Raw genomic sequence first — 16,133 nt, forward strand, 5'->3', positions numbered from 1 at the left:
GTGTACGAGATATTCTGGGATTGTGTTAGCCCGTGGTCTAGTGGTAATCGTTGTGCATTCTAATCTTAAAGTCGCCCTTTTGCGTCCAACCGTATCACTCTTCTTTTCTTTTAGCACATTTCAGCCCTCGACTTAAGTTATGAGTCTAATTGAACATCGAAGATAATTCGCTTCACATTCTACCCACTAGTAATAACAAAAACTTTCAGAAACAATCCCTCAGGACAGCTCGTTGTTGCGTCGCGATCAGTGCAGTTTACGCTCGAGTATTACCTCTCGATGCAGCAGCTTCCCTCCACCAGCCAGACGCCGCCCGCCGCCTAAAATCGGGCGCCACCCAGATGAACGAGGCGCGGCGCTGTCTGTGTATATATGTAATTGTGACTGAATTATTATTTGTTCACAGGCGCTTTCCTGCCGCCTATTGCAACTGTTTTATGAATGTTACAGCAACATGAATAGAAACATCAGATTTTCGCCATATGGAATATTCGATTTCACCTTAAATCTTCACGTTTCGAGTAATGGCAGAATATCCGTCAGTAAAGCTGACAGTAAGAAGCCAGGTCATACCTTTCTTGTGGCAGGCGTGCCAATGACAGTGATCTCAATAACAATATTGTATAGCAAAGATACGTTGCCAACTCATCCACTGGAGAGGCTCCAAAATTGTGAATAGTGTCTGGTGAATATGATTTCAAGGTTTCGGTCCGATTAAGACAGTAAAACACAAATAAATCGTCGCAGTTATTAATTTATGACATTTCATTTGCACTCAATGAATCTATGTATTACAAGTAATTACGCTCTATTCCCTAAACCTAGTTACAGAAATGCTAATTTCTCAGTGAAATATAATGAAGACATTCCAGTTCTTGCCAGCCACGACTTTGAGGCGCAACTATAGTCATATCCGATGTTACTCACAGAACACATCAGCTGATATCCTTCCTGGTAATATGACTGAAACTTGGCAACAACGCAGAATATGTTCTCTGTGACTGACACCTTACTTCCTTGATGATACAGAGCTATCCTGCTAAATTCATTTGATAGTATGGTGTAATTTCATTTGAATAATGTGAGTGATTTTCTCTTGATATGTGATATAAGGATATCAGTTAATGCTTTTGAGTCCACGAGCGTCGTTCCGCACGGAAAACACAACTACTATAGTCTCTTTATGTTGCGATTTATCTGTCATAGCGGCTGCTGGGCCGATAAGTAACTCAAAGATGCCACCCTTTTTCGCTAGCTCCGAGGTAAAGTGCTTGCCGGCCAGTTACAAGCTGCTTTCGTTCGCCTATCGAGACTCGCTGAAAGCCGTATTTTTAATTCCTTTTTTAGCGGAGCTACAAGCAGGTAGATAGAAATTCAATAAGGAAATGGTAAGACAACGCTCGAGAAAATTCGTCTTGCTACATTCAGTACCCCTTAAGTCAGAGAGAAAATCTTATGGTCGTGCAAAATTCTTAATGCCTGTTTTGTTTTCAGCCGACATATTTTTTGCTGTTTTGAATACAAAATTTTATCTATTAACCGCCCCATTTTCATAATACTTGAGTATGATACAGGGCATGAAGTAAATAGAGACCTTTTCGAAGTCAAAAGTCGGTAATATCCCATTAATTTGTGTTAAAATAGGCACAGTCGTCTTACAGATACTTAATGCTTTATTAAAATAGATGGCCGTCGTGACGTTTCGGTAGAAAGTTGAATTTAATTTGTTTTAGTAAAGTAACTATTCAATTTCTCTTTGATGATTACAGGTGTGTTCAATAAACTAATGGAAAACGCAGTTATATCAGCAACAGTATATCCTTTCACAATATCTGAAACAATATGACAAAGCTAAAGTAGTTTACAAATTCTACGCCAGTAGAAGCCCACTGGTTCTAACAAATTATTAAACCTGTGTATTTTAAAGAGCATTTTCGTCTAGAAATGAATTGCCTTGACGGTTGATCGATCAACGGCGGGAAGCGTAAAATTTTACGAGTATACGACCAGAGGGACAAGTGACTGAGAGATGACTTCCCTATCAGTACAAGTACCTGATCTCCTGTGCGCCAATCTCCTGGATATTTTTGTTTCTCAAATCAACACAGTGCGTTATCATGCATTAGCACACATGACGTAGTTTTGTCGGTCGATATTCTTACACTGCGCCCGAAAGGTATCTCAACTGTTGGCAACAAATTCCAACAGTGATGGACACACACTTGGGGAAGAATTAGCAGTGCAAAACACGCTTTTGGAGCTATCAGATAGAAAATATTATGTTCACACCAATGTTTTCTCTAGTTTACGTCGTTTGGGGGGGCTCAGCCTTTCATTTCTTGTTAGGAAATTAACGATAAAGGCATCATAACTAGTCACCAGTAATAGTATTACTCAATGAGCGAACTGATATTCAAGTAAAACTGCAATAATAGTCACTCCGCCGGCAAGGGTGGCTGAGCGGTTCTAGGCGCTGCAGTCTGGAACCGCGCGACCGCTACGGTAGCAGGTTCGAATCCTCCCTTGGGCATGGATGTGTGTGATGTCCTTAGGTTAGTTAGGTTTAAGTAGTTCTAAGTTCTAGGGGACTGATGACCTCAGAAGTTAAGGTCCATAGTGCTCAAAGCCATTTGAACCATTTTGAACAGTCACTCCGTTGGTTTTTGTTGTTTGGAATTAGAACATGCAGGACTCCTACACCAGACTTCTCAGTCTTGCCTGTTGAATGCAAATGTCGCATGATGGTTAAACGGTAATCCATGACTTATATCAGCAGTCGAAACTTTCTTAATGTGGAAAATCATTCATGCTAGAAATAACTTTGTTGAAACAAGAATATCTGTTTGTGGTGTATGTTTCCTAAAATCACTCGCTCCACAAACAGTTCAAATCTTTCGAGCTGCCTCCTCTGCACACACCCCTCGGTTATACCTAAACTATGTACTGTGTTGCAGAAGTTACACCTTTTTCCACTTGAGACCAAATTTTACAACGCTTAACCCCAGTTCATGATTTTAAAGTAAGAAAAATCCCATGCTTGGCTGCAAGATGATAACTAGAACTTCAAATTCGAAATTGGCAGTTGATACATACACTGACAGCGTTGCGCCGCGTTCACCTGGGCAGCGCCGGATTTCAGGGGGCGGGTGGCGTCTGGCTGATCGCGACGCAGCCACGAACTGTCCTGCAGAATTGTTTTTGTTATTACTAGTGGTTAGTATGTCAAACGTATTATCTTCGATGTTACATCAGATTCGTAACTTTAGACGAGGGCCGAAATGTGGTAAAAAATAAAAAAAACGAGAGAGAGAGAGAGAGAGAGAGAGAGAGAGAGATACGGTTGGACGCGAACACACGACTATAAGTTTAGAATGCAAGACGATTACCGCTTTTTTATTTTTTTTTGTTTTGTTTTGTTCGGTAAAGTTCGTTGCGTTTGGTCTGGGCGGACGTCATAGGACATCCGTTCAAGTTGATCGTTGATTCCTTTACTCAGTTTTATATTACAGAGGGCCAGCGCCTCTCTGACCGAACGCGCTGAGCCACCATGCCGGCGACTAGACCACGGGCTAAAACAACCCCACAATATCTCGTAAGTACACAACACTTCCTCCTGACACTTCTGCATCTCACAGCGTTACCAGATTGTGCAGATGGCCGTACTTAGCGTTGTCAGAGACGGTCGGTTTTATTGGCCACCTTAAGTGAACGACTCGGACTTATTCTCTGTGGCGGCCAGCCGGCGGCCAGTTTTTATGTCTAAGACTGTATTTCAGTCTCCCTGTTGCCGAAATCGGATTTAACATCAAAGCCGTTTCTTTTTCTAATTAGATTCACTGCTTCGTGTTCAAGTCCTCTCAACTCAGTAAACTAGTTGACAAAGTCGGTAACTGAACCCGCGGGCCAGTCAGGTAACAACCGCTAAACTTTGAAAGCGGATCACTGTTGACTTTGCACATTCTTTGTTTAAATGTAATATAAGAAACACTGAAAACGTTGAATAATACAGTACTAAAATTTTCGTAGCAAAATAGTTCAGGAGTGAACGGCCGGGTAAAAATGGAAATGCCGTGTGGCTAGGGCCTCCCGTCGGGTAGACCGTTCGCCTGGTGCAAGTCTTTCGAGTTGACGCTACTTCGGCGACTTGCGTGTCGATGGGGATGAAATGATGATGAGAGGCACACAACACCCAGTCATCACGAGGCAGAGAAAATCCCTGGCCCCGCCGGGAATCGAACCCGGGACCCCGTGCGCGGGAAGCGAGAACGCGGACAACGGCCGGGTGTCACTGCACAAAGTGGACAATATTTCGACAAGCGACCACATTGCCATCGTGAAGCGTTCAGTACATTAGCTCACCCCCTGATGGTAACGTGATCACCTAACGAAAAATGTTGATCGTTACACAATGACAGCCCTCGTTCGTCTGCGAATTAATTCGTCATGAGCTATGCTGGGAGAAGTTGAAGAATAACACACTAAAATGTGCATCTTCAGGACACCATCTTCGTCTTAAACTGACCAGTATGAGCTACCCTAGGTTTCCGGCCCGCCGGAGATGATGTGCTTTGGTATTTTGAAAAATTTCTGGTCGTAAGTACAACAGCTGCTTCTTTTCTGGCCAGTTCAACTAGCGCAAACAAAATCACAATCCATTAACTAGATGAATATCACACTGAAAATTGCTCAGCTTTATATGCAAGTACAAACATTCGGTGGCATTGGTGTTTGTGGGATGATCTTACGCATAAGATTGCGGGGATGCGAGGGAGGCATCGAATGATAACAGGTATCATCACATAGTACACACATTTCTAACAGCACCAGGAATGTCTCCGGGAAGATGGACCCCATACGAAAAATGTAGCAATGGTATCACATTCTATAACACCATAAGAAAGTGCAGAAAGTTTTGCGATAGAAGTGGTCAGAAACTGCATTTCATCTTCTCACTTCCTACCACATATTTTCTGGTTATGAGAATTTATTTCAGCGTTGAATGTGGGAAACTTTGCTCATATTAAAGTCTATTACCACTATACTTTCTTATGTGTACTGTTAATTGATATCTATACAGTACAGTGAATAATTTTCTGAATGTGTTGATCTGTTATCAGAGAACGCAAGATGAAATTCACTATATTATTCCGATGTTTTGGCTCTCCGGGAACCGCAGTGAAAAAGATGTAAATTAAGAACGGCAACGGAAAAAAAGGACGATTATTTCCTGAAATTGACCTGAAAGAAACTGATACGAAGTACAGTGTTTTAAATATTACTTTGTTACTACGCTATAAGTTTCCGACGGTTATGTAGTAACTAACGCAGTGGACTTTCAAATGTGACATGAAACACATTTTGTTAGTAGTAACTGTTAAAATTCAAAGGCCGAAATGTTCACAGATACCAACATTACTGTTGTAGAAACAATTGGAATGTAATTTGTTTGTTAATCAATCCTAGAACACCTAAATTATTTGAACACCCAAAAATTCATGAAATATCAGTCCCTGTCCGTCCAGTCAATGACAAAATAGATAGTCTCGCATAAGTGCTTAGCAAAGAACTACATAACGTCCTAAGAAAACTACACACTTGTAATAAACAATATACAACAAAAAAATTCTATATTATTAAAACAAAATATAAGAGGCATACAATTTTGTTCATTGCTAAAACACACTATATTAAAATTTTCATTCCAGACGCAACAAAATCTTCGAACACTAATACACTCCGAATGAACAAAACCTATCATGTATTGAAATACAGGCATGTATAAAGTTCAGTGTTAAATATGTGACAAATTCTGTATATGGCAAAGTGGACGGAATTTCGATATTCGATACGGAGAACATATTAGAAAGAGCGACAATAACCCATCAACTTTCTTCCACCACTTTTGATACACAATTACATAGCAGACATGTAAGAATAAAAAACACGTGGAAAATGTCGTAAACCTCGTGCACTATAACACTATCTGGCATAACTAATTAAAAAAACAGTAGATTTAAGCGCGTATCAGCGTAGAACGACGTAAACCCGAATCATATAAGCAATATAACATTTCTGGTAAAAAAAAAAGGATGTGACCTACAGAATACCATAGACCCAAACAGACTGTAACCGTATAACAATACAGCTGTCAAGTAACGTTTTCATGAAATAAACTTTCGTAATTCGATAATTACAGAAATAACTCCTCCAGCTAAGTTTAACACCTGCTGTAGCTCTACCAACATCAAAGGAACAAATTTATACAGTAGTGATAGCAACTGAGACATTGATGTCATATGAATATAAAGACCACCTGATGTACGTAGCAAAGCATAATTCTATAATACGTTAAATCAGCTATTTAAAAATCTGAAATGTTATACCAAACTAAGTACTTTCCACAGATAAACTGAAGATGGCAATCACGGGCGAGGTAGGCCTATTGTAATAGAAAACATAATGTCCTTATATGGCGCTATGGGTCCAGACGAGTACAAAATTTAATATAGTAACAAACCGAATAAATTATAATTAGACCGTTACCCTGTACCGAGTTACTTTAGGCCACAGATCGCTTACACCAATATCCTTAAAAAATGTCCTTGAACAACTTCCGAGAATTTGTCGCTGTATTTCGGCTGCACTGTGTGTAATATGAACGATGCTTGAGTGATTATTTTCCAGTGCGAATCTCTTACGGTGTGGTCTCTTCCTGCTGCTATTGACAGCTCCACCTGTTGCAGTGCCCATATACCAGGGAGAGGTACTGAAGTTGACCAAGGTGTCCCGCTCAGAGATGGGGGCGTACCTGTGCATCGCGTCCAACGGCGTACCCCCGTCTGTCAGCAAGCGAGTCATGGTCAACGTGCACTGTGAGTATGTGTGTCTATCACTTGAACCACCCTACCATCCGTAGCATATATACACCAACGGTTTCGCAACACCAAAAAATAATTAATGTAGAGTAATGAAATTTCGGGAATACATTTAAGTGATTAACATTGCAAGATCACAAGTTAGTGGAAGAGTTGGGTAAGCCATTGCAAATGTGAAATGGAGATACAGTAAAACGGTGTAAACGCCAGAATGTCCAATGCAAGCATGCAAACGGCGTGCATTGTTTTGTAAAGGTAATAGTTTTGTAGGTGCCTGTTGTAAAGCACCCTTCGGAAATATGTTCATAAATGGCAGCACGATAGGTGGATTCACCAGACTGATGTACTCTTTAGCAGTCAGGATGCGTGGGATAGCCAAGAGAGTGTTCCCGCTATCTTTAGGTCCAGTGGGTCTAGCACGCAGACTCGTTGTGTGCAGGTCCTCAACTGACCTCCTTTTAACCAACATACGGCCATTACTGGCACCGAGGCAGAACGAGCTCTCATCAAGGAACACAACAAACCTCCACCCTGCCTGCCAATGAGCTTCTACATCTACATCTACATCTACATCTACATTTATACTCCGCAAGCCATCCAACGGTGTGTGGCGGAGGGCACTTTATGTGCCACTGTCATTACCTCCCTTTCCTGTTCCAGTCGCGTATGGTTCGCGGGAAGAATGACTGCCGGAAAGCCTCCGTGCGCGCTCGAATCTCTCTAATTGTACATTCGTGATCTCCTCTGGAGGTATAAGTAGGGGGAAGCAATATAGTCGATACCTCATCCAGAAACGCACCCTCTCGAAACCTGGACAGCAGGCTACACCGCGATGCAGAGCGCCTCTCTTGCAGAGTCTGCCACTTGTGCATGCTAAACATCTCCGTAACGCTATCACGCTTACCAAATAACCTTGTGACGAAACGCGCCGCTCTGCTTCGGATCTTCTCTATCTCCTCTGTCAACCCGACCTGGTACGGATCCCACACTGATGAGCAATACTCAAGTATAGGTCGAACGAGTAAGCCACCTCCTTTGTTGATGGACTACATTTTCTAAGGACTCTTCCAATGAATCTCAACCTGGCACCTGCCTTACCAACAATTAATTTTATATGATCATTCCACTTCAAATCGTTCCTTACGCATACTCCCAGATATTTTACAGGAGTAACTGCCAGCAGTGTTCGTTCCGCTATCATATGATCATACAATAAAGGATCCTTCTTTCTATGTATTCGCAATACATTACATTTGTCTATGTTAAGGGTCAGCTGCCACACTCTGCACCAAGTGCCTATTCACTGCAGATCCTCCTGCATTTCGCTGCAATTTTCTAATGCTGCAACTTCTCTGTGTACTACAGCATCATCCGCGAAAAGCCGCATGGAACTTCCGACACTATCAAGCTTCCGCTTGATACGACTGAAGTCGCAAAAGGTGGCCGTTAGGGGTACAGACTGTCTGGCTGCCCTTGAAGTAACCGATTCGTAACAGTTCGTTGTGTCACTGTGGCGCCAGCTGCTGCTCAAATTTCTTCTCCAGATGCAGTAGGATGCGGCAGAGACATACGACGAACACGATGGTCAACCCTCTCGGTAGTGACAAGTAACCGTTCTATGCCCGATCTTTCAGATGTAGAAACACGTCTACCAATTCCCGTTTATGTCGCACAACTTCTTCTTGGTACTGCAACATATATATATATATATATATATATATATATATATATATATATATATATATACTGTTTACCTCAGACAGGATGCTCGGGTATTCCATTAAGTTTCGGCTGCACACCCCAAACTTAATGGAACAGTCTTTGCGCCACCAAACCCTGAAGATTCACATCAAGTATACTATTGTTTGATTAGACATACTTTTTTTCTGCTACTTCAAATATATTGCTTGTACCTAGCAACCGGTCTCAGATAATCTCCTCTACAGTCCAGAACGTTCCAGACACTTTTTATCGCACATGAAGAAAATTTAGACGAGATAACTGCTTGCCATTTGACAATTAAAAGAGTACAGTAAGTGATCGTCAGTGTGAGATGAATAATTTACTATATATCACATAAGCACAACTGCAAATGCTAGTTTCCAATATATGAAACTAAAAAAAAAATATTTTGTCATCTGTAAAATCTCATCATATATTCTCAACTTTCACAAAAGGTTTTGACGACACACCAAAATTGCTGCACACCAATTGTATATTCGATTTGTCTGCTTTATCCTTCTCTTGATCCACTTCATACAATCATTTAGGTGGACCGTTTCCTTTGATATGATTTAGTTTCCAGTTTGTACATGACTTAAGTCATTATTGAAAAAGTTGTGAATGTGTTTCAGCATAATACTTTAATGTGATTTGTTGTAGCGGTCACCAGACCGAAGACTGGTTTATTGCACTTTTACTTCCAAGTTACTACTGCAAACCATATTCATTTGAATATGATTATTGTATTCATGCCTTGATCTCATTCTACGACTTTTATCCCCCACATCTTTCCCCAAACTCGTGAGTCTTTCGTACCTCGGGATATAACGTATCAACCGATCCTTCTTTTAATCAACTTGTGTCATAAATTTATTTTTCCTAATTCCACCCAGTTCCATCTCATTAGTTACTCTATCTACCTCTGCAATCTTCAGTATCATTCTGCAGTAAATCTTTTCAAGAGCCTCTTACCTCTTCTTATCTGAACTGCTTATCGTCCATTTTTTACTTCAGTACAAAGCTACCCCCGCCCTCCCCAAGAAAAATCCATGAGAAACGATTCCGTAACACTTAAAATGATGTTAAATATTAAAAAATAAATTTTTGACAAAACACTTTTCATGGTAAAGGCAGTCCCCAGTTTACATCATCCCTACATCGGCCATCGCCGATTATTCTTGTGCCCAGATAGCAAAACTCATGTACCACTTTTGGTGTGTAATTTCCCAGTCTACTTTCTTCAGCGACGTCTGAATTACTCAACTACATTCCTTTACTCTTGTTTCACTTCTGTTTATGTTCGTCTGTTCAGCAGAGTCCTTCGCCATCTGTGACACGATTACATTGTCAGTGATAAATCTCAAAGTTTTATTTTTTGTTCAAATGGCTCTGAGCACTATGGGACTCAACTGCTGTGGTCATAAGTCCCCTAGAACTTAGAACTACTTAAACCTAACTAACCTAAGGACAGCACACAACACCCAGCCATCACGAGGCAGAGAAAATCCCTGACCCCGCCGGGAATTTTTTTTTTTTTTTTTTTTTTTGTCCCTGAACTTTTATTCACTCTCCAAATCTGCTTTCACCCTTTCATGTTGAATGACATCGTGGATAGGCTACAACCTTTCCCCAAACTCGTCTTAACCACTGCTTCCCCTTTCATATCTTTCGACTTGTGTAACTTGTGTATGTACCCGTTGTAAATGCCCTTCCGTTCTCTGTGTTTTGTCCCTGTTACCTTTAGAATATCGTTGAGTCAGTTCCACTGAAATACTGCAAGAAGCTTTCTCTGAATCTATAAAAATTATAAATCTAGCTTTGCTTTTCTTACATCTGCGTTCTAAGATAAGTTGTTGGGTCAATTTTGTCTCACGTGTTCCTACATTCCTCCGTAATCTATGCTGATCTTCCACGAGGTCGTCTTCTACTGGTTTCATCGTTCTTGTGTAAATAATTCGTTTCAGTATATTGCGAACATGACTAATTAAAGGGAATTATGAACATCAGTTTCTGTTAAGTGTGCCTCAGTTGCTTTAATAAATTGCCCAACCGTTGGTTCAGAGACTGAGTGTACTACAGAGAAGACTAGGACGATTTTGCACACATTTAAACTATCTCAACAGAGTAGTTGAGTTGAGCAGTGAGAACTCGTCGCTTCATAGCTAACTAGCCTCCACATCGAAAGAAAGCTTTGATATGTATGGACGCACCATAGAATTTGATGAGTATTCTCGTGAACAGAATGGATCTGAAAATGGATTGTTTGTAGATGCAATACGGAATAATTTGAAAAAACTGTTTCGTGTTTCCGCACTGTTAAACAGACTGTCATTTGCACTATATTTTCTTGATTGAGTGCTTTCGGTTTCTTTTTAAGTCAGCTTCGACGTTAAAAATACTCGGTTTCAATTTCGTTATACGGCATTCCATGTCCGTACTTCTGATAACACAAACGCAAAGACATTACAATTTCTTATTGGCAGTTCGGTAAATACACTGCAAAAAAGTATTGTTTCGCTTTCCCTTATTGCGTTACACATGGATATGGTCCTGCACTTCTTATAGCCCACGAAGACACCACCACGAAACGTGTGGCAATTCTCGAATTCGACATGCAATGTTTGCAGATATGTTGCTGAAGATGTACAGTTAATACCTTCGTTCGCCCAAATTACTTAACGACCCGTTTATTTAGATGTCGAACAATAGGAGCAAGTTGAATGAGTAGAGACGTCTACTCACAAGGGAACCTCCCCATCGCACCCCCCTCAGATTTAGTTATAAGTTGGCACAGTGGATAGGCCTTGAAAAACTGAACACAGATCAATTGAGAAAACGGAAGAAGTTGTGTGGAACTGTGAAAAAGAAGCAAAATATACAAACTGAGTAGTTCATGGGAAGGTAGGCAACATCAAGGACGTTGGAACCGCAGGAGCGCGGTGGTCTCGTGGTAACGAGAGCAGCTGCGGAACGAAAGGTCCTTGGTTCAAATCTTACATCGAGTAAAAACTTTTAATTTTTTATTTTCAGTTTATGTGACAAACTCTTATGTTTTCATCACTTTTTTGGGAGTGATTATCACATCCACAAGAAAACATAAATCGGGCAAGGTAGAAGAATCTTTTTACCCATTCGCCAAGTGTACAAGTTAGGTGGGTCGACAACATATTCCTGTCATGTGACGCACATGCCGTCACCAGTGTCGTATAGAATATATCAGATGTGTTTTCCTGTGGAGGAATCGGTTGACCTATGACCTTGCGATCAAATGTTTTCGGTTCCGATTGGAGAGGCACGTCCTTTCGTCTACTAATCGCACGGTTTTGCGATGCGGTCGCAAAACACAGACACTAAACTTATTACAGTGAACAGAGACGTCAATGAACGAACGGACAGATAATAACTATGCAAAAATAAAGAAAGTAAAATTTTCACTCGTGGGAAGACTTGAACCAAGGACTTCTCTTTCTGCAGCTGCTGACGCTACCACGGGACCACGGCGCTCCTGAGCTCAGGCTTTCCTTGATGTTGCCTATGTAGCCCATGGACTACTCAGTTTGTATATTTTGCTTATTTTTTCACAGTTCCACACAACTTCTTCCTGTTTTCTCAATTGATCTGTGTTCAGTTTATCAAGGCCTATCCACTGTGCCAAGTTATAATTAAATCTGAGGGGGGTGCGATGAGGAGGTTCCCTTGTCAGGACCGTTTCGTCTGTAGATACTGGAACATAAAATAATGGTTGAATTTCTTGTTGCCAGCACGCTAGTAGTGAATGCCTGAAATGCTGTTGACCTGTGTTTCAGTCCACCCAGTGATTCAGGTGCCGAACCAGCTGGTTGGTGCGCCGCTGGGCACTGACGTCACCCTGGAGTGCAACGTGGAAGCCTCTCCGACGTCCATCAACTACTGGGTGAGGGACACTGGTAAGTGCTGCAGCTACCACCATCTGTCACTGTTACCTGTTGTCATGTGAAATTAAAGTTGTTGGTTGGGATCGAAACGTACGGTTCAGCGGTATGCCTCCATTTCAGACTATTTTTTCTGCGCATTTTTCCGCGCGCTATGTGGCAAAGCCACCGATGTTTCAGGCCACAATTGCAGGCAATTTTCATCAGGTTTGTGCTTCACATAAACAGGATATTTCAAAAAATGTGTCTCATATTCCTGCAGATGATAGTATTGGTCAAATCGAGAACAAATATTCATCTTCTCTTCATATAAAAGGTAATGTACTGATTGACTAAGTCATCGTCGCGCAGCCCATATAGCTGAGGATAGAAACTTGAAATTTGGAGAAGGTGTAGATCTTGCACTGCAGGCGTCGTTTAAGAAGGGAAATTCCGACTCTAAGGGGTGAATGAGGTGTTTTATGAAAAAGTTTTATTGTGAAACCGTTTTTGAAGTTAAACCTATGAAAATTTAAAATTGACTTCTCAGTTGGAAATAAGAAAAGTCATCTTTCACTGTTTCTGGAAATTTAACCACTATGGGGATGAAACGGGGGAATGAAACTATTTATGGAAATATTTCATTGTGCGAACATCTTCGAGGTTAAACCTATGTGTTTGTAGGTGGTCGGGAGATTAACTTAAGAAAACATCGAGTCAAAATAATCTTCCGCCCACATACAAAGACGTGGGTCCCTCTCGGTTCGGCACAGGACCATCTGAGACTGCGGCAGGCTGGAATCTACAGAACACTTGCGAGTGCGGCAAAGCCTACACTGGTCAGACAACACACAGTACGTGAAGGACGCGTTGAACATGGTCGCCACACACGCCTTTTGCAGCCCAGTAAGTCAGCCATAGCCTAGTATTTTATCTCCACAGAACATTCCATGGATTACTGTTGCTATGAAATCTTGGCCTCGACGAGATCCTACTGGAATGCAGTTATTAAGAAGTCGATGGAAATACGTTTAGCGGTGTACGTTATTTATCGTGGTGGAGGCTTTCAACTGAATGTGTCTTGGGGATCTGTGATTTTTTAATGTCTTCAGGAAGAAAATATTTTATGACTAGTGACACGTCTAGTGACATTTAATTTTATCCATTTTCATATTTGAAGTTTAATTCCGCGAGTGCGCATTGTGACAGAGAGCACACATGTAGTATCTCGTTACGCATGACCCTGCGCAGCGTAGGTGGAGCAATATTCGAACTGGGCGCGTAACTTGAGAGGGGCCGCTAATCTAGCGGTAGTGTTCGCGCATGCGTCTTCGCGCCATTTTTTTTATTTTCATTCTTTTAAGAAATGCGAACTAGCAATCCCCAATGCAAAACACTCACCTGAAGATGGGGGAATGGTTGTCAGCCGAAGTATCGTGCCAAGAAGTCGACGTTTTCCGTCTGCAATCCCGAAACTTCATGGGATACTTGATATACTGTCTGAAACCAATCAGTTCATCGCTAGCACCGAGGCTAGAAAGTTACGTGTGATAATTCATACGTCTTTACGCTATGCAAGCGGGTCATCGAGCCTCTACAGCATAGCCTCTGAATGTGTCACCAGCCGTCCTTGCATCTGTAAGTATGCCTCCGTGATGTCCCGTACATGTGTCAGCAACGGATCTATAAGCAAACGATACGATGTTGAGTAATTAGGTTCATCTGACCTATTGATGAAACTATTTATGGAAATATTGCATTGTGCGAGCATCTTCGAGGTTAAACCTATGTGTTTGTAGGTGGTCGGGAGATTAACTTAAGAAAACATCGAGTCAAAATAATCTTCCGCCCACATGCAAAGACGTGGGTCCCTCTCGGTTCGGCACAGGACCATCTGAGACTGCGGCAGGCTGGAATCTACAGAACACTTGCGAGTGCGGCAAAGCCTACACTGGTCAGACAACGCACACAGTACGTGAAGGACGCGTTGAACATGGTCGCCACACACGCCTTTCGCAGCCCAGTAAGTCAGCCATAGCCTAGTATTTTATCTCCACAGAACATTCCATGGATTACTGTTGCTATGAAATCTTTCGGATTTAATCTTGAAAATATAAAAATGTTAGTTGACCAGAAGAATTGATGAACCTAACGTAATATTTAACAGTAGTGGCGCTGTTATCCGCGAATTCCTCACGATGTCTTAGCAACCATTACACACAGGCCCGCCCGATTGGCCGTGCGGTCTAGCGCACGGCTTTCCGGGCGGGAGGGAGCGCCTGGTCCCCGCCACGAATCTGCCCGGCGTATTTGTGTCGAGGTCCGGTAAGCCGGCCAGTCTGTGGATGCTTTTTAGGCGGTTTTCCATCTGCCTCGGCAAATGCGGGCTGGTTTCCCTTATTCCGCCTCAGCTACACTATGTCGGCGATTGCTGCGGAAACAAATTCTCCACGTACGCATACACCACAATTACTCTACCACGCAAACATAGGGGTTACACTCGTCTGGTGTGAGACGTTCCCTGGGGGGTCCACCGGGGGCCGAACCGCACAATAACCCTGGGTTCGGCGTGGGGCGGCAGAGGGGTGAAGTGGACTGCGGTAGTCGTCGTGGGGTTGTGGACCACTGCGGCTGCGGCGGGGACGGAGCCTCTCCGCCGTTTCTAGGTCTCCGGTTAACATAACATGAACTAACATAACATAACATAACTATTGCACAAAAAAGGACAGAGTCATGAATCCGTAAGCCCGAAGATTAAAATACGCCATCGAAAACTACCAGTAGCTGATGAGACAAAAACAACTAATGTTTTTAGCAGCGGTAACCCACTGTCCACAAGTCATCACAAGGCAGCTTCAATTTGCGAGTTGGCACAGACAGAGTGGTGTACTGCTAATGCCACATTCCAATGCAATCAGTTCTTTACACAATGCGTTCCATCGATAGCTACATGACGTTCAAAACTGATTACAGTTCTCCGATTGGCGACCTGAAAACTGCTAACTGATAGGGCCACTCTATCCAAGATTTTGTTTCTGGATGAATTGTCGCGTAGAACCCATCAGTAAATCTTTGCAAATATGCTTAGTGATAAAATGAAATTCTGCGCTAACTGAGAGAAGTGGATATACAAAGACAATGGTCTTTAGCCGTGTTGTTCGATGGGACAATGAATAGCCGCAAGTACCTACTGTTACTAACAGATGTGCCACTGCACTTAGTGGACGATATCCCACGGGACGAAATTCAGTGCGTATGGTATCAACATGACGGGTGTCATACGCAATTCAGTCAGGTGAGTTCAGACCTTTTCTAAAAAGTATTACGACGTAATGACATTGGTCATCACGGCTACATTCAATGTACAATAACATATCTGAACTTTGTGTGAGAGTAAATTAAAAGAAATGGTCATACAAGGAAACACCAACTCCCAGGAAACATGAAATGTTGCCTAAAACAGACATGTGGAACTGTAAGTCCTAATTAAGTTTATCGTGCAGTGTTGTCTATCCGGAACCACTTCACAGCATTTATAAAATCTCCCGGTCACTATCCCCTCCCTTCACCCCTCTCCCCGGGTAGATGCGCGCGTTAGCAAACGGCATATGACATTCGGGGAGACTTGTGTCTGCATACTGCAAGT

General features: G+C 42.1%; 1 protein-coding gene across 1 annotated transcript in view; it reads left to right on the forward strand.

The window, feature by feature from the left end:
- Nucleotides 1–16,133, forward strand: part of LOC126263512 (lachesin-like) — a 242,988-nt gene that overhangs the window by 183,028 nt on the left and 43,827 nt on the right. Inside the window, exons 6-7 of the mRNA XM_049960605.1 lie at nt 6,744–6,872; nt 12,404–12,523. Of these exons, the coding sequence (XP_049816562.1) occupies nt 6,744–6,872; nt 12,404–12,523 (249 nt within the window). The remainder of the gene's footprint in view (nt 1–6,743; nt 6,873–12,403; nt 12,524–16,133) is intronic.

Source organism: Schistocerca nitens, chromosome 6, assembly GCF_023898315.1.
Source record: "Schistocerca nitens isolate TAMUIC-IGC-003100 chromosome 6, iqSchNite1.1, whole genome shotgun sequence".
NCBI classification, from domain to species: domain Eukaryota; kingdom Metazoa; phylum Arthropoda; class Insecta; order Orthoptera; family Acrididae; genus Schistocerca; species Schistocerca nitens.